Source organism: Maylandia zebra, linkage group LG7 (assembly GCF_041146795.1).
Source record: "Maylandia zebra isolate NMK-2024a linkage group LG7, Mzebra_GT3a, whole genome shotgun sequence".
In the NCBI taxonomy this organism is placed as follows: domain Eukaryota; kingdom Metazoa; phylum Chordata; class Actinopteri; order Cichliformes; family Cichlidae; genus Maylandia; species Maylandia zebra.
The window spans coordinates 21,508,869-21,532,578 of record NC_135173.1 but is presented as its reverse complement, the minus strand read 5'-3'; the positions used below and the strand labels follow the sequence as shown (position 1 = coordinate 21,532,578).

At 41.1% G+C, this 23,710-nt stretch overlaps 1 protein-coding gene and 1 long non-coding RNA gene across 2 annotated transcripts in view; both read left to right on the top strand.

The window, feature by feature from the left end:
• syt12 (synaptotagmin XII) overlaps nucleotides 1–18,418 on the top strand; it is a 28,906-nt gene extending 10,488 nt beyond the window's left edge. The window contains exons 2-8 of the mRNA XM_004570288.5: nucleotides 4,390–4,450; nucleotides 5,005–5,198; nucleotides 6,090–6,494; nucleotides 11,828–12,043; nucleotides 13,811–13,931; nucleotides 14,441–14,574; nucleotides 16,670–18,418. Coding sequence (XP_004570345.3) covers nucleotides 4,405–4,450; nucleotides 5,005–5,198; nucleotides 6,090–6,494; nucleotides 11,828–12,043; nucleotides 13,811–13,931; nucleotides 14,441–14,574; nucleotides 16,670–16,843 — 1,290 coding nt within the window. The 5' untranslated portion in view covers nucleotides 4,390–4,404 and the 3' untranslated portion in view covers nucleotides 16,844–18,418. The remainder of the gene's footprint in view (nucleotides 1–4,389; nucleotides 4,451–5,004; nucleotides 5,199–6,089; nucleotides 6,495–11,827; nucleotides 12,044–13,810; nucleotides 13,932–14,440; nucleotides 14,575–16,669) is intronic.
• Nucleotides 18,419–22,701: 4,283 nt separating this feature from the next.
• LOC143419658 (uncharacterized) lies at nucleotides 22,702–23,407 on the top strand. The gene is made up of 3 exons (XR_013099671.1): nucleotides 22,702–22,845; nucleotides 22,932–23,046; nucleotides 23,176–23,407. It is a non-coding gene; the product is annotated as an uncharacterized LOC143419658 (long non-coding RNA).
• The last annotated feature ends 303 nt before the right edge of the window (nucleotides 23,408–23,710 follow it).

Genomic DNA, 23,710 nt, shown 5'->3' with positions numbered 1-23,710 from the left:
TAGTTTGCAAAGAGGACTCTATTTATTTAAACAAACTGCTATGATAGAGAGCTATGATACAAACCACTGCACTGAAACCTGACTGAAAATCTCCAAATTACTACTGCCAGCTGGAAGGCCTGTGGTATGTGACTGAGATAGGTTGATCAAATTTAAGATTGAAGCATTAATTAATGGTATGATTTCTTTGAACAGTCTTGTAGGAGTGGGGTCTAAGAGACATGTTAATGATTTGGATGATGTAATTACTTAAGTTAACTCAGAAAGATCAATCAAGAAAAAGAATTCACCGACACGGTGCAGAGCAGCTGCCTGAATACTACTCCCACAGAGGTCGATTATCTTGTCAATAATTTTACATCTCCACTGTGTACGACTCTGGAAACAGTAGCTCCACTGGAAAAGAAAGCCTCAAATCAGAGGAGGTTGACTCTCTGGTATAACTCTCAAATGTGCACCGTAAAGCAGATAACTCGCAAGCTAGGGAGGAAATGGCATCTCACCAATTTAGAAGGTCATCATTTAGCCTGGTTTGCTGCTTTATAAAAAAAAAGCCTTTCATCACTGATTGAGGAAAATAAGAGTAACCCTATGTTTTTCTTAAGCACTGTAACCAGGCTGACAAAAAGCTGTTATACTGCTGTGAGTCTCAATCACATACAGCCTGAGCAATAATATGTGGGTGACAAGACCATGTGCACAAATTCTCTTGTCACAAATGATAAGGGTCCGATCAGGACTGCAGTCTTAGTGCCTGGAGGAAAATCAAATCTTCACTCTTTCCCAACAAATCCAAACACTGTGAGATATGAAGCTTAATAATATGTTGTTATAGTGACAAGCATGCATTATGCTTAACTCCAAACTTCTGCTTGTTTTAATTCTTCTCATTACAACCTCATTACTGTTTCAGTAAATTATATTTCGCAATTTTTCACTGTTCCATCGCATTAGTCTCGTGCCGCTTAACAATTATTTTTTTGCAAGCTGACATTATGACAAGATACTCATTCCATGCCTTTTGTAGTAATTAAAGTCCTCTCAGCAGAGCAGAGCAGCTATGCTCTGTGTGCAGTGAAGAAAGAGGATATGGCTTTTGGCTGTTTGAGGAAAGTTATGAGATTGCAAAATCTCTGCAGCAGTGGTGAAATAAATCTTAACAAGTGGGAGAATCGAGATTATGTGGGCATGAAGATGACACATCGGCGGGAAAGCTGTAATGCACACTTTCACCTTTCCCTTCACAGCCGTGTGCTAATAAGCTGTCAGCTCAAATCGAAAAGAGGAAACAGCAGCACATCTGATAACGAGAAGAAGACATCGGGGTTCAGGCTGCAATTTTAAAATATGCTGCCATCTCTTCTTCTGTTTTTCTCTTTCTAGCTACTCAGCTTTATCGCATAGATTCCTTCCTCATTAGATCGCCTTCCTGGAACAGAGACAAGGAAACCGGGAATGAGTGGTTTTAAAAGCAACAAATGTCGCAAGCCAGAATATATTCTCTTCTGTTGAGGACGATGCATGTGAATTCCACCTTTGAGCTGAAGACTGCTTCTGTGGTAGACATGTATCAATGAATGCGCATGGGCACAGATTATTTCTTTCATGCTTTTTAGGACATGGCGTCAAACCTACCTTCCAGCAAGATATAGTATCAGACATATAGTTGCACAGTGTGCTGTAGCTCCTCTGTGGTCCCCCATGATCTATTGCTACTCATGACTCAGTCCTGTCTGTGCACATCTGAGGAAGCACAATTCAAAGACTTGAACTGCCAGTTGCAGGAACATTTGGTGATCAGTGCAATACTATTTGTGTTGTACTTATTGCAGAAACACATTGGCTCAGTTAAAAACTTTTTTTTCCTTTTAGCTTCCATCCATCCTCCCGTTCATCCACACATCAATTTTTGCAGGGAAGCAGCCCAAGCAAGATGTCCCTCTCCCCAGCTATCTCCTCCAGCTTAATCTCTCCAGCATATCCTGGGTCTACCACGGGGATTCCTCCCAGTGGGACATGCTTCAAACACCTCACCCAGGTGACCGCCGCTGCCTCCTTTTGATGTGGAGGAGTAGCAACTCCACTCTGAGGCCCTCTCAGATGACTGAACAACTCATCCTATCTCTAAGAGAGAGGCCAGCCAGCCTTTGGAGAAAACTCATTTTCACCCTTGTATCTGCAGTGTCATTCTTTCGGTCACTACCAAGAGCTTATCACCATAATGGGGTGAAGTGGCCTCAGTTAGAAAAGCGTGGAGTGCCTACTCCAGGGTCAAGCTGCTTCCCCGAGTGGAGAAGTTTAAGTATCTTACGGTGTTGTTCATGAATGAGGGCAGAGATGAGCGGGAGATTGACAGACGGATTGGGGTCCTGGATGCAGTGATGCGGATACTGTTTGTTGTGGTGAAGAGAGACCTCAGCGTAAAACTCTGGGGGACTTTGGTTTGGAAAGTTTTTCTCTAGTTTCTGCCACTGTGCTCTTGCTGTGAGTCATTTCACATTCACATCGCTCACTAGCTGTCCCCAGTTTGGGTACTTATATAATAAGGATATTACTTACCTTAGGGTAAGGAGGAAAGACTACTAAATGTATAAAGGTTAGAAACAACCTTGAGCCATTGTGTTGGATGATAATTGGACTTTATCCTGTGAACGTACGCCACAGAAATGCAGTGAGCATGTTTTGTAGTCTATTTCTGTTCCCAGGAAGCTGGACATCATTATTCTGCCGCCTTAAACCCACTGAGGCGTCGGAACACCAACGCTGCCTTATTGTTATTTACTAAATCCGTCTGAGACCTTGTCTTGCTCTCGCTCTTATTCCCTTCCACACTCTCTGACCCTTCTTCCTCTTTTATGCTGCTTCTGGACCTCTTCTACACTCACACGTTACCTTAAGCAGAGCTGAGCTGATCTGAATCATGCTGGGCCCTGATAGGGAGGTGGTGCTTGGAGCTTCCTTCTCAGCCAGAGATTCCGTGTGCTTTGCTAATGGCACATCAGCAGCTGTCAGTGGACCCTGCACTGCGTCAGCCAGCATGACTGTGGTCTGCAAAGCGCTCAGCAGAACTGACACACACACACACACACACACACACACACACACACACACACACACACACACACACACACACACACACACATCCTGCAGCCCCACCCCCTCCAGGCCTTTTTTCTATATCATTAGTGTAATGCTCCCATTTCCCCAGTGCTGCTCAGATATGGGGGAGATTCCAACAAACTCGGAAGGAGGAGGGGGAAGGAATGAGTCACGCACCAGTGACAATGTTGGGGTTTTTTTTTCAGTTTGCAGAGGAAGAGAGGGGTGCAAGAAAATGTTGTTTTGTCCTTTGACAACAACGCCTGCTGCCATTTAGAGAAAAAAGAAAACCATTTAAATGTAATATCTTTTTATTGTTAAGTGGACAAAGGATTTTTCCTCCTATCTGGCAGCTCTGGGCAGGAGGAAAATTGGAAGATCTTAGAGAAGATTCATGGACATAGTGAAAGAGGACATGCAGAGGGTTGGCATGACAGAAAATAATGGATAAATGGTGCAGCAGAAAGCAGAACAAGAAGAGTTAAAGAAACTTCCCTGTGTGCACATACAATTATAGTGCACTAACATTCAGAAGTCTGAGCCCTGAGGTTTTTGCCATTCATTTGAAAAGAACGTGTGTCTATTTTTTTATTTTTTGAAATTCCCACGTTTCACACAACAACAAAAGTCACAGATTTATGTCTCATAGTTCAAGCATGTTTTTTTCTGAGTACTGCAAATAATATATATATATGAACATTGTTATACAAAGGTTTTCCTGTGTTGTGAGAGGAGTGTCAAGTGCTGTAATTTCAGGGAGCATTTAAACCTGATAACAGGCTTCTCTCCTTGAGGCTAGCGGCTTAAAGCTAACCACTAATAGCACGAGCTGTCCCATACTCCAACCAAACTGTAACCAAGTCACTTCATTTCCCTTCAGCTCCTCAGAAAATAATCCCCTTTCATCTTTTTTTTTGTTTGTTTTGTTATTGTGTTGGATCCGGAAGGCACTCGTGAAGGGATGTTTTCCTGCTGATGACCAGATGAGAAAACACTGTAGAATTTTTGCAATATATCATTGGTCATGAACACCAAACCTAGTTATGCACCAGTGTTACCAAGCATGCATCCTGTTTATGCATTTTGAAATGGCAGCAGATGTCAAGAGTTATTAAGGATAAATAGTGTAGTTTGTCTTGTGGCACAAATCAGGTTTATGTAAACACATTTGCTTGACGGTTATTGCCAGCACGGTTTAAAGGTCATTTAAGTTACAGTTTGCAAAATCATATTAGATGTAAAAAAGAAAAAGAAAAAAAAGGAACTTATTGTTTGGTTGGGTTCTTGCAGGCTGGCTGCAGCACCATGTCCTCGGCTCAGAGTGGAGATATATCAGGCTACCATCTGAGTGGTGAGTAATTGTTTCTATACTTACTTTGTTTGAATACCTTTGTGTGGATTAGTGTTTGACAACCGCACTGTTATATTTGCACAGACCTCATCTCACATGGAGGCAGTGCTGTTAGAAAGCAGTTTACATTGTTCTGTAACTGGCTTATCACAAGTAGAGATAAAGCTGGCAAAGTCCTCAAGAAGTTTCAATTCAATTTTTAGGAGTCCAGCTCTGTGCAGGCTTCCAGTGCCTTTATAGATGCTGTAGCATTTAATTCAAACTGGCATTTTAACTTGTTTGTCAGATTTTTGTCAGATTTGGTTCCCAACCATCTGATTTACATAAAACTTTATGTGCTCCGACTGACTCCCAAAGCCACCACTTGGCATTAAATGACAAGACCTGTAACAGTGGTGACTGTGCTCAGTCACTGGGAGCTGTTCGAGATTCCTACTCAACCTGGTGTTCTCCCAGTCTGTTTGCCATGATCAAACTATGACTTTATGTAACTACAGATGAAACAGAAGTTTATAAGGAATTCTTTAAGCATTTGTTTTTTGTATCTGTTTTAGTGGTGCGTAACCCGCCGGGCTGGGAGGTTGGGCTCTACCTGGTGGGCTTTTTCGTACTGCTGGGCCTGGCTGGGCTTAATATCTGGAAGCTGTGGAAATCTGGAACTTTTCCAACGCCGTCTCCTTTCCCCAATTTTGATTATCGATATCTGCAAGAAAAATATGGAACCTCCTTCTCGGAAGTCAGACAAAAGGTACCCGTACAATATCAAAAACTAGAAAAAATACCTGCAGATTCACGCCGAAGCAGAGGCAACTTTGGTGTCAATTACAAGTAAGAATCTGATTTTTTGAGATTAGTTATATAACTGAGCATAAAAAAAAAAAGCTGAATGTCAGTTTCTATTACAGGTACATTCTGCAGTGATTATTAAAAATAAATTATTTCACTTGACAAAACTAAGAATAATACACTAATAATATTAGATTTATCAATAGTAACACACACATATTTCTATGTTACAACTTTTTGCAGTTGTTTCTTAGCATTATAGTGTAAATCTGTGGAAATGAATGCAATTTGAATTAATTTTTCCAGTCTCAGTCTACTTTTTAATCTAACTTTACCTTATTTTTTATTTTCTTTGTTTTTCATCACTTTTTTAAAATCAGGACCACTACTATGTATCTAATTGCTAGAACAAGGTTTATTAGATAGCTAGCTAGCTATATAGCTATCTCACTAGCTAACTATCAAATAAACTTTGTTCTTCTGTAGCAGCTGATGTCAACAAAGGTTATGTCCAATACTCATTAGTTTTTTTCTTTAACACAGTTTTGTGGAAAAACTAATTTATTCATAATGCATATGTAACAACTAGCATACAAACAAAAGTGCATTAAAGTTGCTAAACAGCGAGCTATTCCTCTGAAGAGTTGGTAGAGACCAGTAACAGAGCTAAAAGACCATAACAGGTGAATTATTACAAGTATAGCCGCTCCCTGAATCCATTCTTTGCTGACAAGTTCATGTTGTCAACCTAAAAGTTGCCATCAGATGTTTCCATGTCCTGTTTCTCAAGTGAAAAAAATCCTTGAGGTGTTAAAATGTTGTTTTGTCATTTTTTTTAATCCTCTACTCAAAGAGAGTGGCAGCCAATAACCACCGGCGAACCTCCACCACATCCAGCCGTAAGCCTAGTCTGGCCCTTGGCGACACCCCAGATGGCTTCAGGGACCTGGGCCATTTGGAGCTAATGAGTAGAGAGTTGGACCCATCAGGCATAGCTCAGCTCAACCGATCCATCTCTACCGACTCACTCAGCTCAATCTCCTCTATTGCCAACAACTTTGGTAATGACTTCACTGTTGGCCAGCTGGAGGTGACCCTGGAATTTGAACCATCCAAGCACCCGGGCCAGGGGATGGGATTGCTCCACATCACCCTGCACCAGGGCAAAGACCTGCTGGAGAAGGAGGAAGGCGACTTCCCTGGCTGCTTCATCAGAGTCTCACTGGGGCCAGAGGAGATTAATGTGGGAGTGACAAGGGTAAGGAAACCTCTGCCTTCTGGTATTTTCATACTATGGGAGACCTCATGGAATCTGTGTGATAAAAAGATACATTTTAGAATTTCTTATGTTTAAATAAATGAATACAAAATGTAGGTTTCATTTCAAGGTAATTTGCTTTGCAAAAGGTTTGAGGGAAAATATGACAGACCTCAAGATGCTGTGTTTAATTCATCTAGAATGTAAAATGTCAAAAAGGACAGTAAAGGTCTTCACAGTACTTGTTTTATATAATAAATAATAATGGCTTTCAATGGAGTTTCACTTGTAGAAGGTACTAATGGTTATTTTTGTTTTTTAGTACCTCATAATTATAATTAAAGTGGGACTCTGTTTTTTAAGGGGAATGGCTTTCCCTGTTATGTTTTTTTTTTTAAATGTTTTCTAAATACTTACTTTTTTGCATTTGCTAATTAGCATTAAACAGAAAGTAGTAGGCCAAAAGCAGGCAGAATACAAACTGGCAAAAAGACTCCAAAGCTCAAAGCAAAAATCTGTCAAGTTGTTCAGGGTGGAGCAGGAGTACTGAAGAACTAATGAGCAGAGTGGGAACAGGGATGTGGAACATCAAGTGATGCAGCAGGTGGGGAGGCAGGACAGATGTGAGGACCTTGTGTGACGACAGAGTTACAGCAGAGGAGGCAGATGACCCACAGATGAATGATATAAATAAAACCATGACTCACTGGTGAGATATTTTACACGGTGGCAAAGTTGATGAAGAACCAGCTGCCATGGCTAAAAATGACCATTACAAGTAATATAATGTTTCACAGATATAAAAAAGGACAATAACAGCCAAACCTTAAATTTGAGATAAAAACATTATTTATTAACAAGTTAATCAAAGCGTGAAAGCAAGCATCATACATAGCTGTGTTAATGTAATGTAGCGAACACATGTATCATGACAGCTGCGGTGTTCCTCGTTAGCTTGCAATAGAGTGTAAAAATGTGATGGGGGGCCTTTTTTTATTCATGCTTTTGACTGCTAAAAGAGCGGGTTTGTGATGCTGGAGGACTGAAACTAAACGAAACTAACGGATGGCTAATTAGCACTTAGTGCTGAGATGACTGAACTTAAGATAAAATTTGCTTCTGATAAATTCATGGAGGAATAACGTGGCATCGAAAGCCTTCCTGCTCAGTGAGGGCAGTTTGGGCTCCCTTGAAATGTGTTTAAGATCTCAGACCTGGCTGAATTTTAGTCAGAGACAGTGATACGTCCCTCAGGAGGAGATGCTCGATCCTGCAGCTCGACAAGCCAGTTCTTTCCTGTCCGTCAGAAGAGCCCATTTCATTTGCTTGAGTGGACAATCCCCCGAGAGCTGCAGGAAGGTTATTTCACATCTTTTACTGGATCAAGGATGCCTTTAATGTCTCCAATGGGCAAGCCTTTCTTACAACGAGCAGTAACCCCAAAAATTATAAAAGTACATTAATTATCTCACTCGGAAGAATAGTGCTTTAAAGACACTGTAATTTGATGAGCAAGACAATGCAATGGCACATTCTGCAGTGTTTTCTTTTTTCTCAATTAACTTTTCATTTTGTCATTTAATGGAGTACATAATGACTTCTATTGGAGTGTAACACTTACCAGCCAGTTTAGATACAGTTGAACATCTATTGTTTAATCAGTCAATTAGTGCATTTAGACAAGACAAGATGACCCGCTGAAGTTCAAACTGAGCATCAGAATGGGGAAGAAAGGTGATTCAAGTGACTCTAAACGTGGCATGCTTGTGAACCAGAAGCGCTGGTCTGTGTATTTTAGAAACTGCTGATCTACTGACATTTCCCAGCAAAACCATCTGTACGCTTTACAGATGTTCTGAAAAAGAGAAAATATCCTGTGAGCAGCTGTTGTCTGGGTGAAAATGCCTCGTTGATGTCAGAGGTCAGACGAGAATGGCCAGACTGCTTTGAGCTGATAGAAAGCCAACAGTGATGCAAATAATCAGTCGCTACACCCAAGTTATGCAGAAGAGCATCTGAATGGACAACACGCTGAACCTTTGGCTACAGAAGCAGAAGACCAGACCAGGTGCAAATCCTGCCAGCTAAGAACATAAAACTGAGGTTACAGTTTGCACATTCACAGCCAAATTAGACAACAGAGGGTTAGCAAAACGTCGCCTCGATTGCTGCTGCAAGTCAGAAGTCAGCATAAACAAGAGGAAAGCATGAACCCGTCCTGTCTTGTATCAGTGTTTCAGGCTGTTGTTGGTGGTTTGATGATATGGGGGATATTTTTTTGGTATACTTTGGGCTTCTTAGTACCAACTGAGCATCATCTAAACACCACAGTCACAGTTCACCCATCACATCTACCCATCAACTACCTCCAGATCAACGCCAGTAAAACCAAGGAACTGGTGGTAGACTTCCGCAGGCACAAGCATTCTCCACTGCAACCACTGAACATCCAAGGTATGGACATTGAGGCTGTGGACAGCTACAGGTACCTTGGTGTTCATCTGAACAATAGACTGGACTGGACTCATAACTCAGACGCCCTCTACAGGAAAGGGCAGAGCAGGCTGTACCTGCTGCGGAGACTCAGGTCGTTTGGGGTGGAGGGCACACTCCTGAAGACCTTCTATGACTCTGTTGTGGCTTCTGCTATCTTTTATGGTGTGGTCTGCTGGGGCGGCAGCATCTCTGCTGGGGACAGGAAGAGACTGAACAGGGTGATCCGAAGGGCCAGCTCTGTTCTAGGATGCCCTCTGGACCCAGTGGAGGTGGTGAGTGACAGGAGAACGGCGGCTAAGCTGTCATCCCTGTTGGACAACATCTCCCACCCCATGCAGCAGACTGTGACAGCACTGAGCAGCTCCTTCAGTGGGAGACTGCGGCACCCACGGTGTGGGACGGAGAGATTTCGCAGGTCTTTCCTCCCCACTGCTGTCAGACTCCATAATAAAGACTTTAACTGATCAAGCACATACATCCATACATATGCAATAATACTAAGTGCAATAATCTTTTCTGTCATCGTTGTATTTTTACTCAGTTGTATATAGTATTTGTATTTGTATTCTATTTTTATCTTATTGTATATTTATTTTATTTTATTCTACTGTATATAGTATTTTATTCTATTCTGTACAGCTGTGTACTGTATTTATTCTTATTGTATTCTAATTTTTGCCTCATAACTTTTGCACTGTCCACTCCTGCTGTGACAAAACAAATTTCCCACGTGTGGGACTAATAAAGGTTATCTTATCTTATCTTATCTTATCTTATATGATAGCTGCTTTCATAAAGATAATGTGCCGTGTTACAAAGAATCATCTCAAATTGGTTTGTAGAACATGACAGTGAGCCTGCTGTAGTTAAATAGCCTCCACAGTCACTACATTTTAATCCAAAACAGTCTGAGTAAATCAAATTAAATCATTTCAGCTGCTCACTTGCTTCATTAAGAGCATTAACAAAACATTTACTTGTACTGCATTCCATTATAGCTTTTGTGGTGCATTTGCTTCCTGATAATCTACTTCATTTTTAGCTTTCCTTTAAATTCACCACTAGAACAATTTCATCACGCTCTTAGTAAGAAGCAACTGTTCTGACAAGAGAAGAAACAAGGCGTCGCTCCCGCCATCTGCTACACCTGGCGCTCGCCTTCTGCTCTTGGCACTAACGCTGCCAGAATATTCACACATTTCTTCCACGCTGTGAGTCATCGCTCCATTGTGGGGCTGTGGTTTTGTGCAGGCTTGCACGGGATGCCGCGGGGACTCGTCGGTGCCCCAGTTTTAGTTGCCGTGCCGTTCGGAGGGGTTTGATCTGACGGTGATCATAACAGGAGCAGCCGCCGATGCAGCAGCTTTAGTGTCTCCCTCTTTAATGTCAAGGGAAGACCAAAGGAAATGCTGACATCAGCTTTACTCGCTCCGATGGCCACGCAGGCCTCCCTCCACCCACCCCTTGCATCTATGCTTCCTTTTGCTCTTTTTTTTCTTCTCCAGCGCCTCTCTGTGCTGTTACTGCTTTTGTTTTGCGTTCTGTCAAAACCCCCAAGCCCCCACCCACCCAAATACCCCGTTTTCTCCCTCTTTTCCTCTCATTTATTTGCTGTCAGTTCTGCTTGCCTGTCGTGTTGCATGTAACAACGTGCACACACACCTCTCTTTCTTTCTCTCTTTTTATTGGGGGCTTACATCTCCATTGTAAAAGTGATAAAGCTAATACTGCAAGCAGGTAGTCTCACACGGTGGTGGAAGGCTGCTCAAGATGCTTTGTATGTTGTATGTTGCTACTTTTTTCTCTGGATCCCGCAGGTGCTGAGCAGTTATGATGCTATTCAGTTGGTTGATATGAAGCACAATCCAAGGTCAAGCCGCACAAGCTGATTTGTAGACCATTTGCTCTGCTCTAAATTCACATGTCCTCAACGCCGCAGTGCGTTGTCGTTTTGCTGTTCATCACTGGAAACCCCAGGTGACCTCGCGATCTCGGTTATGATGTGTTTGTGAGAAAGCTGCAGTGTTTTTATTTCAGACACATTTAGCAAAAATATTCATGCTGGATCTCATACTTCGAGAACAAACACTGGTGTGTGTGTGAGTTGGGGGGGGGGGGGGGGGGGGGGTGGCTATTATTAAATCTGCTATGTTACTAGTTGCCTGGTAACTTCTGACCGCATCGGTTTCCACACATCCCCTCAAGACCTGATGACTTGAAATTACCATTACAACTGTAGCTCTGGCAGCCTCTGTCTTTGATCTTAAGTAGTCATGGTGTGGTTTGCTTGTCAGAGGCTGTTTTCCACATTAAAATGTGTTCTGGATGACAAGAAAAGGAAATGAATAGTGGTTTTGTAGCATTTTTTTCTGGTATATCAACAAAAAAGAGACCTTGTGCTCTTATCACGTAAGCTTCTTTAATAGCAACACTACAGGTGGCTGTAGCTCAGGTGGTAGAGCATGTCATCTACCAATTCCAAGGTTGGGAGTTTGATTCCTGCCTGCTCCAGTTTGCATGTCATCAGATCCTTGGGCAAGATGCTGAACTTCAAGTTGCTCCCTGATGTGTCTATCCAAGCGTGAATATTAGATAGAAAGCACTTAGTGTAGAAAAAGCTGCTTGTTTGAATGAGGCATAAAGTTGTAGAAAGCACATTGAGTGCTCAAGTAGATTACAAAAGTGGTATTTAAGACTAGTCAAACATATTACACATTCCTCTGAGAAGTATGGTGCAGTTGCACATTCTGTTTGGTTTATTTTCCATTGTTGTTGCATCATTGTGTGTTTTGAGTTTGGAATATACAATCCTGCAAATTGTCCACCACCTCCAACAGGTCCAGACAAATGCATTCACCGTGATCTTCGATGAGCGCTTCTCCATCCCCATGGATTCTTCCAGCCTGGAGGAGTACAGCCTTCGCTTTGCCGCTTTTGGTATCGATGCTGATGAGAGAAATATCAGCGCAGGCGTAGCAGAGCTCAAGCTGTCAGACTTGGACCTGACCATCAGACCATTCAACGCCTGGCTCTATCTTCAGGATGTCAATAAGGTGTGTTGATACAGAGAGAGAGACAGAAAAATAATGCTGGAACTGGAACATCTAAGTTCTGTCCTTGCAACGTTTCAGGAAGCACAGCGGTGTCTGACACCATCTGCTGGACATTTAACAAAACTACATGTCAGATCCAAACAGAATCAAGGTCAGGTCAGTGAGGGTGCTTCCTAAATGGACGAAGCGTACAGATTTTTTTTAATTCTATTGTGAAAACTATGTGACAATATCAATATAAAACTAATAGATACAATTTACCATGATAGGTTTAGTGGCGACAGTTTAACAGGATGGGAGAATCATTGTTACCTCATCACTGGATCAAATCTTGTCTAAAACTAAATCTAACAGCATTATTTTTTTTATTTAGAAATCAACATGTGTAATATTTTTCAATAACATATATAAACAAATGTGATGTAAAGCACATATATTATATCTTTTATTCTCAGCAAAACTGTGTCCTCAGTGAGCTGATCAGAGAAGCCTCATGCTGTGGAAAAAACGATGAACAGTATCCACAGAGCCTGGAGTGAGGCGCTGCAATAATCACATATATTAAAGATATTTAATTATGAATAATTAATATTCAGTTGAGTACACTTCATTTCTGTTTTATTTATAAAACTATTCATAACAGCAGTTATTAACAGCAGTCACCTCCAGTAGCTTCGCAGTGCAAGATAAAGACCTTACAATATTTGATAGAAAATCCCAACTATGCGATGATCTGCTATGAGCAAGCACTTGGCGACTGTGGGAAAGGCAAACTCCCCTTTAAAGGAAGAACCAGGTTCAGGGAGGGGCAGCCAATCTACTACCAGTATTAGGGCAGTGAGGGGAAAGACAGGAGATAAAAATGAGAGCTTAGAGAGACAAGGACAAAACGAACTATTGGAGGGAGAAGTCAACGACATGTGGCAGCGATATATGCACACAAGGGGAGTAAAAAGAGGGATGAGGAGGAGTGCTTAGTGCATCATGGGCAGCCTGAGCTTGTAGCAACACCACAAAATCATTTATCAAAAAGGAAGGTTTGGAACCTAAGCTTAGAGTAGAGAGGGTGTCTCTCTCCCAAAGTCAAAGTGGGAGTGGATTTCACGGGAGACGAGTTGAAGCCTCTGCCTCCTATTCTACGTTTGGAAACTCTAGGAACCACAAGTAAGCCTGCAATCTGACAGTGAAGGGATAATATGACACTTTAGGGTCATTAAGACGGGATCCGGTTGATTATTTAATGCTTTTTATTTGAGAAGAAATATTTTAAATTCAATTCAGCCAACAGAGAGAAGTCAGCATGAGAGAAATATGATCTCTCTTTCTAGTCAGCACTATCTCGGGGTGTTTTGGATCAAACGAAAGGTATTCAGGAAACCTTTACAACAATCCGATTACACAGAAATTACAATAGTTCAGCTTAGAAGGAATAAACGGATGACTGTTAACCGTGATTTACTCATTTTGACAAAATGATGAATTGAAAATTAAATGTTTCAAAACTCTATACATTATGCACTAACACTATGCAATGAATATATAATTTTAGTAATTTAGACTTTCATTTTCATATATTCTTAATTGAACTAGAAACGAATTTAAAGACTGTGTGTAGCTCCTTAAAATTAAATAAAATCCACAGTAGTAGGAGTTCTGATTCGCCATACTCCAGTCAACACGTTACAGTCATTCTGTCGGCGCATCACCTTGACTAGAAATGTATGATGTTGTATTTAATGGCTGCCATGCTCTGGTTTGACCCCACAGGCAGTGGATGCAGTCGGGGAGATCTTGTTGTCTCTCAGCTATTTGCCAACAGCAGAGCGTCTCACTGTGGTTGTGGCTAAGTGCAAGAACCTGGTGTGGACCAATGGCAAGAACACCGCAGGTCAGGGATGCTTTTTGTCTGCAGGGTTGTGTTTCCTTTCCATCATTAGAAGTTAACCTGAAGTGTGTGCATGAGCGTTTTGTTTTCTTTTTCGTGTCAGCTGTGCAGTGCATGTGTATTAATGCCATTAAATCTGTGCCGTTCTCAACACGCTAACATCTTGCGAACAAACAAAATGCTTATTGATTTAATAACAGCAGCCTGTCTATTTTTATTCAGTAAAAGGACTAGATGTTATACTCCCTGTTAATGCATTGCTTTAAATGAAGAAAATCTTGAGGGATGGCTGTTATGAGGAAAGGCAGCCCAGAAACTTTATGGAATTTCTTTAAATAGTGTGTCAACTGATAATGGTCACACTGCCTGAGACAGCGAACCACACTGAAACACCGCCTCCAGAGCTAATTCTGTATACAGAGCTGTGAGTCTACCTGATTTGTCTCCAATGAGGAATTTAGTGGATGTTCTACAAACTATTCACTCTACCTTCACTCCTTCTCCTTCATCAGATCCATTTGTCAAAGTCTATCTGCTGCAAGATGGCAGGAAAATCAGTAAGAAGAAGACTTCCACCAAGAGGGATGACACAAACCCCATTTTCAATGAAGCCATGATCTTCTCTGTGCCGTCAATCGTTCTGCAGGTATGTTTCAGACCATGATTTATTATTTTCCAGAATAAGAAAATGTTAATAGGAAACATTATTAATTAGTAGGAGGGAAAATTAAAAAAAACCCACAAGTTTTGCAGGACTTAGGCTTCTTTTTGTCGTTACACTATTATCTATCTCAATCTGTGTTTTATAATCCTGTATGTGCCCTCTTGTAAAAGTGATAAGGGCTTTCAAGTAAATGTGCAATAAATTATAAGTATACAAATAAAATAAAGCAAAAGTTAATATGTATATGCAAAGATGGTAGCAAGTCTAGAAAGGCCATTTTTATTAGCTGACTAACACACTCACAAGGGAAATATTAGCATGCTAACTTGAGGCCAGTGGCTACGATGTTGACTTGTCTTGATGCATTCTCAATCATTCACGTTAGTAAATCCCAAAAGCTAATTCTGTTCATCAGGAAATAGTGTTTTCAGAGGGAGAAACGTTTCATCAGTCATCCAAGTGACTTCTTCAGTCTCAGCTGACTGCAGGTTTCCCCAACCTTACAATGATTCTAGATGAAAATACTCTTAAAAAGGTGTTTAAATTCACTGAGAAGGCTCATTCATACAGTATGAGAAGTCTAAGACCAGGCAACAAAGGAAGTTTGACTTACTTGTTGTGCATGGGAAGCCACAGCAAAATACGGAGAGTGTCCTCAGCGCCCAGAAGAGAAAAGGATGCCACACCGGGCATGTGGACAAGTGGATTAAAAATCTGCCTGACAGACAACTCACCCAAGCAGAGAAAAACATCCTTTCAAAAGGGTTGACGCAGAGACAAATCCAGCTAGTGGAACTGATCGCAGCCACAGCCGCAGACATAGCAGCAGACATAGCAGCAGGGCAACTACAGACGAAAGTTTCGGCCGGTCTCAGCAATGCAAATACCCCAGCATCCAACATCAGCGTGGAGGAGAGGAAGGCACTAGCATCACTTGTGTTCAAGTCACTGAAACATTAGAGGTAGTTCATAAGAGATTACAGGATGACCCCAACCTCAGCAACAGGACCACTCTCAGCACCCACCAAGTGTGTTTGCTTTTGGAACGGTGTCTTAATTCCACCTATTCAGGTATGTGGATGACACCTGGGTGAAAATGTAATCTCAGGATGTACCACAATTCACAGATCACATTTCCTTGGTGGACCAACACATCGAATTCACCAGGGAGCAAATGAAAAGTGGCAGGTTAGCCTTCTTAGACTGTGAGATTTCTATCGCTAATGGTGGGCATTTAAAAGTTGATGTGTACCATAAACCTACCCATACAGATCAGTATTTAAGGTTTGACTAGGGCCAGGGAAGCAGAAGAACATCACATCAAAAAACCCCTGAGTAAATATAGTTATCCCAGCTGACCATTTATTGAAGCGTCTGATTGGCAGTGATCCTAAGCAGACTCCAACACCTGAAGACTCCTTAAATTAAAGGAAAGCTTGCCTAAGAGTGTTCAGAATGTTTTGAAGAATAAAGGTTGTCATACCAAATATTGTTGTTTCTATATATGTTTTAATTAGTGCTGTCATAACGCCATAACACGTTGACGCCGTGCAGCCCTACGCACGGGGCAATCGGCGCTAACTCGCTAACGGGGATTTGCAGCGTTATTGCGGTTATGCCGTTAACGTCATTTTAACGAGATTAACGCTGACACCACTAGTTTTAATAAATCTTTGCATCCATTTCCAATTTTACTAGCAAACAATAAAACCATGAAGGGTGGCTTTAGACTTTTGCACATTACTGTATGCTGGTGTGGTTCTTTAAATCTTTCAGTCGTTGGTTCTCAAGTGCTGGAATAACCAACAAACTGAAAGATACATTGTTCAATGGTCTACATATATGATGGTGATATAATTGAAATCCTGTAGTGGAAACTATGCCTTTAAAATGCATGGATCATTCAACCCCCACAAAAATAATCTGTTAGAAAAAGTGCAAAAGCGTATCGAGATATGGTCAAATTGTTGTTGTGACACATGTATTTAACTAATTCCATAAAGATTTAGATGAAGAAAAAAACCCAGCTGAATCCTGCTTAGAGAGAAGGTTATGTAACCACGTTTGTGCTCTGCAGGAGCTCTCTCTGAGGGTGACGGTGGCAGAGGCCACAGACGATGGCCGGGGTGAGAACCTTGGTCATGTGATCATCGGCCCTGAGGCCAGCGGGATGGGAATCACTCACTGGAACCAGATGCTGGCAACTCTGAGGAAGCCCGTGTCCATGTGGCACCCTCTGCGCAGGATCTAGTCACCTCAGAACATACCTGACCCGATTCGAGTACAACACTCACTTCTTCAAATTCCTTTGAACTCTCCCTTTGTTTGTTGCCATTTTTACATTGCATAAGTTATATGTCTCTGTAACAGAGACATTATCACCCTGGGTTGTGTATATAATAAATGAGTTTAGTCACCTCTCACTTTCATTATTTTGTCTTCATTCTCTCACCTCGAAAGGGAATTGGTCTGAAATCCGACTCTCCTCCAGTGAGAGGACTCGAGTATGTGGATGTATATATTGCTGCCTTAAAAGTCGTGATCAAATGTTTTATTTTCAAATTTGAAAAGGAGCCCGGCCTTGGCAGATGCACTCCCTCCCTCTGCATGGTGCGTGCGCTGGTAGAAGCCGATTGTAAATGTTTGGAGAATGAGCTACTGGATGAGAGGTGAACTTGTTTCTCTTTCAGGAAAAGCACCCATTTGTCTTTTCCCATCAGTCACTGATTGTACCTTCTTAATTGAATCGGTTCTAGAATTGAGATGGGTTAGCGCTCTTGGATTTGATTATCTTATATTTGTTAATAGTGTGGTTGATTAACATTAGCGGTTTTGGTATGTTCAGTATTAATCATGCTTAAATCCAGGTACTCTTATCCAGGTGAAATAACTGTAATTTGTAGCAGTGGTTACAGGGTGGTAAAATCAGAGGTAATCAGCATATAAATATCATGCTATGTTGTTCTACTTTTACCACGATTAACGCAATACTAGTTGTATAAGCATATTAGGAGGTGTAAATACTGCAGTATAACATTGTTTTCATTTAAAGTTTTTCTCTTCTGGGTGTAAAAGACATGTTTTTCATATTATGACTACTAATAAAATGCTGAACACCATTTGTACAACCCTATATTAAACATCCATGTCATTGGTGATTGATGAATTATTGTTATTAAAACACCTCTGGGAATTTAACCTTTGATGTGGAGTGTACTAACCCCCTGGAATGGGTTTAAAGTTTCTTTTACATTAGAGGAAACATCTTGATATCCTGCGTGGTTTTCACTGGCCACTTGTTACATTCATTATAGCTGTTGTTGTTAAAACTGCCCAGAAACATCCCTGGCCAAAAGCAGGTGGTGGTGGGCGGGGCTGGGTGTTAAGTGGAAATAATGCCGAAACATTCAAATGAAGACAGCGTGACAAGAACCTCGTGAAGGTCAGGATGTCAAGATGGCTTTTGATCAGTCTCAGACATTCTCTACAACATTGTGCAACAGTGCTTCTGAATGTGAATTATCATGTGACATAGCTGCTAACAATCTTTTGGATTTCTTTCGGTTTTCAGACACATTTTAGGTCAAATTATGATTTATAACCTCACTTTGAACACACCTGTGGTCATGTAATGGGCAAAAGTTTCCTACTGTGCCAAATAATGAAGCAATATTTTCATTTACAGTCAACATTGGCATTCAGTTTGATGAAGTTGTAACTAACATTCAGCCATGCATGAAGTTATTTAGCATTTGATGTGAATGTGCCTCATTAATAAAATGTATTGTGTGAATGCTGTTTGAAATAAAAAGTGATTCAACAGTTATTCATGAGCCACTTTATCGTCGTGACTTTAAATTGCAAATTATTGTGAGAAACCTCTATAATGCATCTGTAGAAGTTGCATCTTAATATGCTCATCTTGGGTTTAGAATTGTATTAGTATCCTGTTCTTCATCAGGAGATTGAGACGCCATTGCTGTTCTTGTGTTTTTCTGAGTACTTCCGAGAACAGGTTAAACAATTTCTATTTGTTTTACTGGTTACAGTGATGAGTTGATTGGTAAAAAGTGATCCCATTGGTGCATCTAAAAAATCTATACCTAGACTGAATGCAAGAAACATGTAATCTAGAATATTCTAATTTGGTGATTTGAAAACCAATCAAAACCGGATTTTTAAATTCATACCACAGGTGCATCTACTAGGACTCTGAGGCGCAAGACTGGTAGGCACCAATAGTTTTAACATATAATTTTTCACACATAATTTTTGTTTTTTTTTATAGGGCAGCATGGTGTCACGGTGGTTAGCACTGTTGCCTCACAGCAAGAAGGCCCTGAGTTCAAATCCACCATCAGACTGGGGTCTTCCTGTTTGGAGTTTGCGTGGGTTCTCTCCAGGTACTCTGGTTTCCTCCCATAGTCCAAAGACATGCAGTTAATGGGGTTGGGTTAACTCTGAATTGTGAACAGGTGTGAGTGCGAATGGTTGTCTGTCTCTATGTGTTAGCCCTGCGACAGACTGGCAACCTGTCCAGGGTGTACCCCGCCTATCACCCTAAGACAGCTGGAATATATACGAAGGCTGTGCTAAGATCAAGCAAAATGATCACAGAACAATTTCCTGCATCAGAGGCCATTAACAGATCCTTATAGAACCTTAAGAGAGCGGTCTCAGTGGAGTGCTGCTTTTGAAAAGCAGACTGAAAAGGATCAAAAATCTGTAATCTGCATAGTACGGACCTGGTACCCAGGTACCATGACCTAATGGAAAACTCTGAAAATGTTGGCGAAGATGGCAAAGTTTTCTATTGAAGGCTGTCCACAGTGGGACTCCTGATTAGGGAGGAAAAAGGAAGGTATCAAGAAATGAGTAGCGATGCTACTGACTATAACATTAGGTTTGATAGCAGTGTGGCAAATTTCTGAAATAAAGGACACAGGGTGGGATGCATTTGGACATCAGGCAATGACCCATTTTCATTCTTTCATTTAAAATACTATTCACCGACACAGCCTCTCCATCTGCACACCAAGCTAACACTCGAACACATAGCACAAACGTCACAAAAGTAATGACCTTAAACATAACTAATGCTGAAAAGATGGAGACACGATACAAGGGCTGCCACAAATTGTTATTTTGATAGTCGACTACTGACAGATTATTTTTGTGATTGTTTGACTAATCAGATCACGCATCCATTGGACGTAAAATGTACAGCTTATTGCACTAGCATGCATCTGCTCTTATATAACTATCATTAGCTTACAGCTAGTGTTTAAGGTATGTGCTAACTAAAAATAAAGACAAGATGATAGTTTATTAAACTTTTAATGAAATTAGCAGATTGTCCCAGTTGAGTTTAATAAATTCAGCCGTCTGCTCCTTGCTATCTAAAATATAACAGGACACTTGAGTAAATTCTTTACCATCTCACACTTTTGTTTAATCAGTTTTCTGTTTGACGTTTATTCAGCTGTGTGGAAACTATAACTTTATTCTCAGCCAAAATGATTTACTCACAAACAAATAAAATACTGAAAAAAGCCAAACAATAACATTTTTAAGTTATCTAAGTGACCTATATGTCATGTTTAACCTGAGTAGCGAAAGACCGCGGGGGTCTGAAAACGATGTGCCGGGAGTTCGCTGTTCTCACCTGCTCTAGTGAGCCTTGAACCCCCGACTAGGTTTCAAGCTGGTGGGTAACAGACATCTCCAAAAACGTCACAGCACTTTTGCAAATATGGGACGTCTTGATAAATCGAGCTGATATTTTAAGGTTACACAGTTACATTCTCGCCTGAAAATATCTTAAAAGTTTATTTTGTGACCCAGAAAGAATAATATTAAAACTAAGTAGCTGCCGCCATTGTTGTAAACTGGAATTGGCTGGGTCGTGCTATGAATTCTGGATACACCCAACCCATCCTTCACATCTAGGGAAAAGGAGGACACATTTGTCCAGCCGCATTTGGGGGAGTCGTTGAATTTGGACAGCCTGCGTTGCGTCGCTGTAACGTAATCTGTCTACAAATGCGACCTCTGAAGGATGTGGCCCCTAAATTTGGACACAGCTACGATACCTGAGATTGCTGCTGCTGCTTCTTCTTCTTCAGTCAGTGCGCCCCAGGGCAGCTGTGGCTACAATGTAGCTTGCCATCACCAGTGTGTGAATCTATGTGAGAATGGGTGAATGACTGAATGTAGTGTAAAGCGCTCTGGGGTCCTTAGGGACTAAGTAAAGCGCTATACAAATACAGGCCATTTACCATTCTTTGGTGTTTAACAGCAGCTGGCATCCTTGTACATGCATTACTGCCATCTTCTGTTTCAGTCCATTATTACACCCTTAAATCCTAGTACTTATTCCCGCATCTTTCAGGACGCGTGGACTATTAAATTAGTCGTCGACGATCTCGACGTAATCGTGACTAGTTGACTTATCGTGGCAGCCCTCGTGTTACAAAAATAAACTGTGTGTGTGTTTTGGTCTCTCTCCCAAGCTAATGTTTCTAGGTGTGTGGTGTAGGCTCCTGCTATGCCAACTCGGGCCACATCACCATTTCAACTGACATCAGGTAAGCAGCTTAGCATGTATGCTGAAGTTGTTTAGAAGCACTTCACTGCTCCTGCTCCTGATTTCTACTGATATTTGAGGCTAGTTCTTTCATGTTTATCCCTAACAACACTGCACCTGATGGCACTGTGATTCAAGCATTAAAGTAGCTCATCACCCTTGCTGACGAATTGGCCTAGCACTCAGGGACAAGTGATCCATTCAAACCTTTCATGGAACAGTGATTTGGTAGATGGAGTGGTAGTGTGTCTTTTCTTTCAATCATGTTGCAGTGGCCTGTCTGTGGATGCTGCTTCATTGCGTGCATGAGAAAATTTCTTACACTAAAAATTTTTACACTGCTCTGTCCAGGACCATCTATCTGTATCGCTAAATAGAGCAGAAAGAGACCTAACAAGACGACCTACAGCCCATGATGACTCTATGGACAGTACTTAAGTTAAATACAATAATGACTATGTTGAAAACCTAGACAGGCGAGACATAAGCCTGATATATTAGGAGAAAAACAGTACACTATTTATTTGTAAATATTATATTAGAGTGTAGCATAAACACAAGGGATTTGATAGAAAAATTATTAAAGTTATGCAACACGTTCTGAAATTAAAGCTACGCAACTCTTTACAGTAAGCTGAGGAAATGTATGTTCATTGTGTATGCTTTTTCCTCCTTGCAAATAAAATAAAGGCGTTGAAACTCGCTACTGTGTCTCACTTAGCTAGCTAGTTAAGTGATACACTAGCTAATCAGAAAGAATTTATTTATCCCCTAAGGACGTTATTTACGGATTACCTTACAAACACACATCAGACAGAGAGCATATTTCTCTAGAGAGCATATTTCTCCTGTTTTGGCTTCCCTTCACTGGCTTCCTGTTAAATCCAGAATTGAATTCAAAATCCTGCTCCTCACATACAAGGTCTTAAATAATTAGGCCCCATCTTATCTTAATGACCTTGTAGTACCATATCACCCTATTAGAGCACTTTGCTCTCGCTCTGCAGGCCTACTTGTTGTTCCTAGAGTATTTAAAAGTAGAATAGGAGGGAGAGCCTTCAGTTTTCAGGCCCCTCTTCTGTGGAACCAGCTTCCAGTTTGGATTCGGGAGACAGACACTATCTCTACTTTTAAGATTAGGCTTAACTTTACGTCTGCTAGGTGGAGGAGGTAGGGTTAATTACCTGTACTGCAGCCACACACCAGGGGGCGATAGAGACGTTTTGGCTTTATTTTGGGGTCTGTTATGTCGTTTATGATTTCTACAGTGGTTGGTGGTAAACATTAGTGATGTGACATTCTGTATCGAGGCTTCAGAGCTTGTGTCGAGTAATTGAGGGGGCGTTTCCACGATGCGCGTAAAGAGGGTTGCTTCATTTATGGGAGGAGCTGAAAATGATGACGTCCGAAGCCTCGCTGCCCGGCTGTACCATGTGACTGGTTCATGAAGTGGTTTGAACTTTGCCACGAGCTATGACAGCGATATAAACCTCTCAGACTTCATTCAAAATGTGGGTGTTTGATGGAGAGTTGCGGTTAGTGAGAGTTTGGAGAGAGTTTGGAGGTTTAGGAGAGTGAGGAGAGAAAGTCAGGAGAGAATGGAGCCAGCTAAGAAGAGGAGGATGTCCTCTGTGTGGGAACATTTTGATCTTATTCCTCCCAACAAGGTATGGAAATTTCTACGGAAGATGTATTTTCATAATACTGATGGTGCAATACAATTTATGTTAAGCTGTCTTGACTTTTGTACAAGGTGAAGTGTTTGCTATGTGCCAGGGAGCTGGGATATAACAACACCTCATCCATGCTCAGGCACTACAGAGCTTTGCATGAGAATAAGGGGAACACCGATTGTGGAGCAAGACCAGGTGAGCCATCAAATGCCATGATAATATAGCATGCCGTAATGTTACTAAATGATATAACAATATTATACAACTGTAATACGTTACGTGTGATATTTATATTTGTGCTTTGTTTTTATTGTCTTTCCTCAGGAGAACAATCTCAAATAGATGACCTGGTTAGCATGGTGATTGAGGACTCCCAGCCTGGAGGACAAAGGATTTAAAAGATTTGTTAAATCATTAAATGTTCTATGTTCTCCCCACTAAAAAAGTCATAAAAGAAGTGAAAATTTAGTTTTTACAGAATAAAATGTGAACAGGCAGGACTGTAGCTGTCCATACCTCAACGTTACAAAAGCACAATCACTGTCCACACCCCAACCACACCTCACCTCACAGTAAATGATCATTTCCATTTTAAGCATTTCCAAATAATCATTTTCCATACTGCCAGTATAAATATACACAGTATACTGCCATCACTACAATATACATGTTTTACACGCTCCTTTTGTTGTTGACATTTACAGGCTGTGTGCAAAAGGCCACACTCTTCAAATTCATGCCAATTAATATTTTTACGTCCAGTAGATGTCCTACTAGAGAAAATGAAGCTTCAAGACGCTTTGCGCTGGGGTGAACCAATTGGATGAATCTGCCCATCACTAGTAAACATACCCCTGAC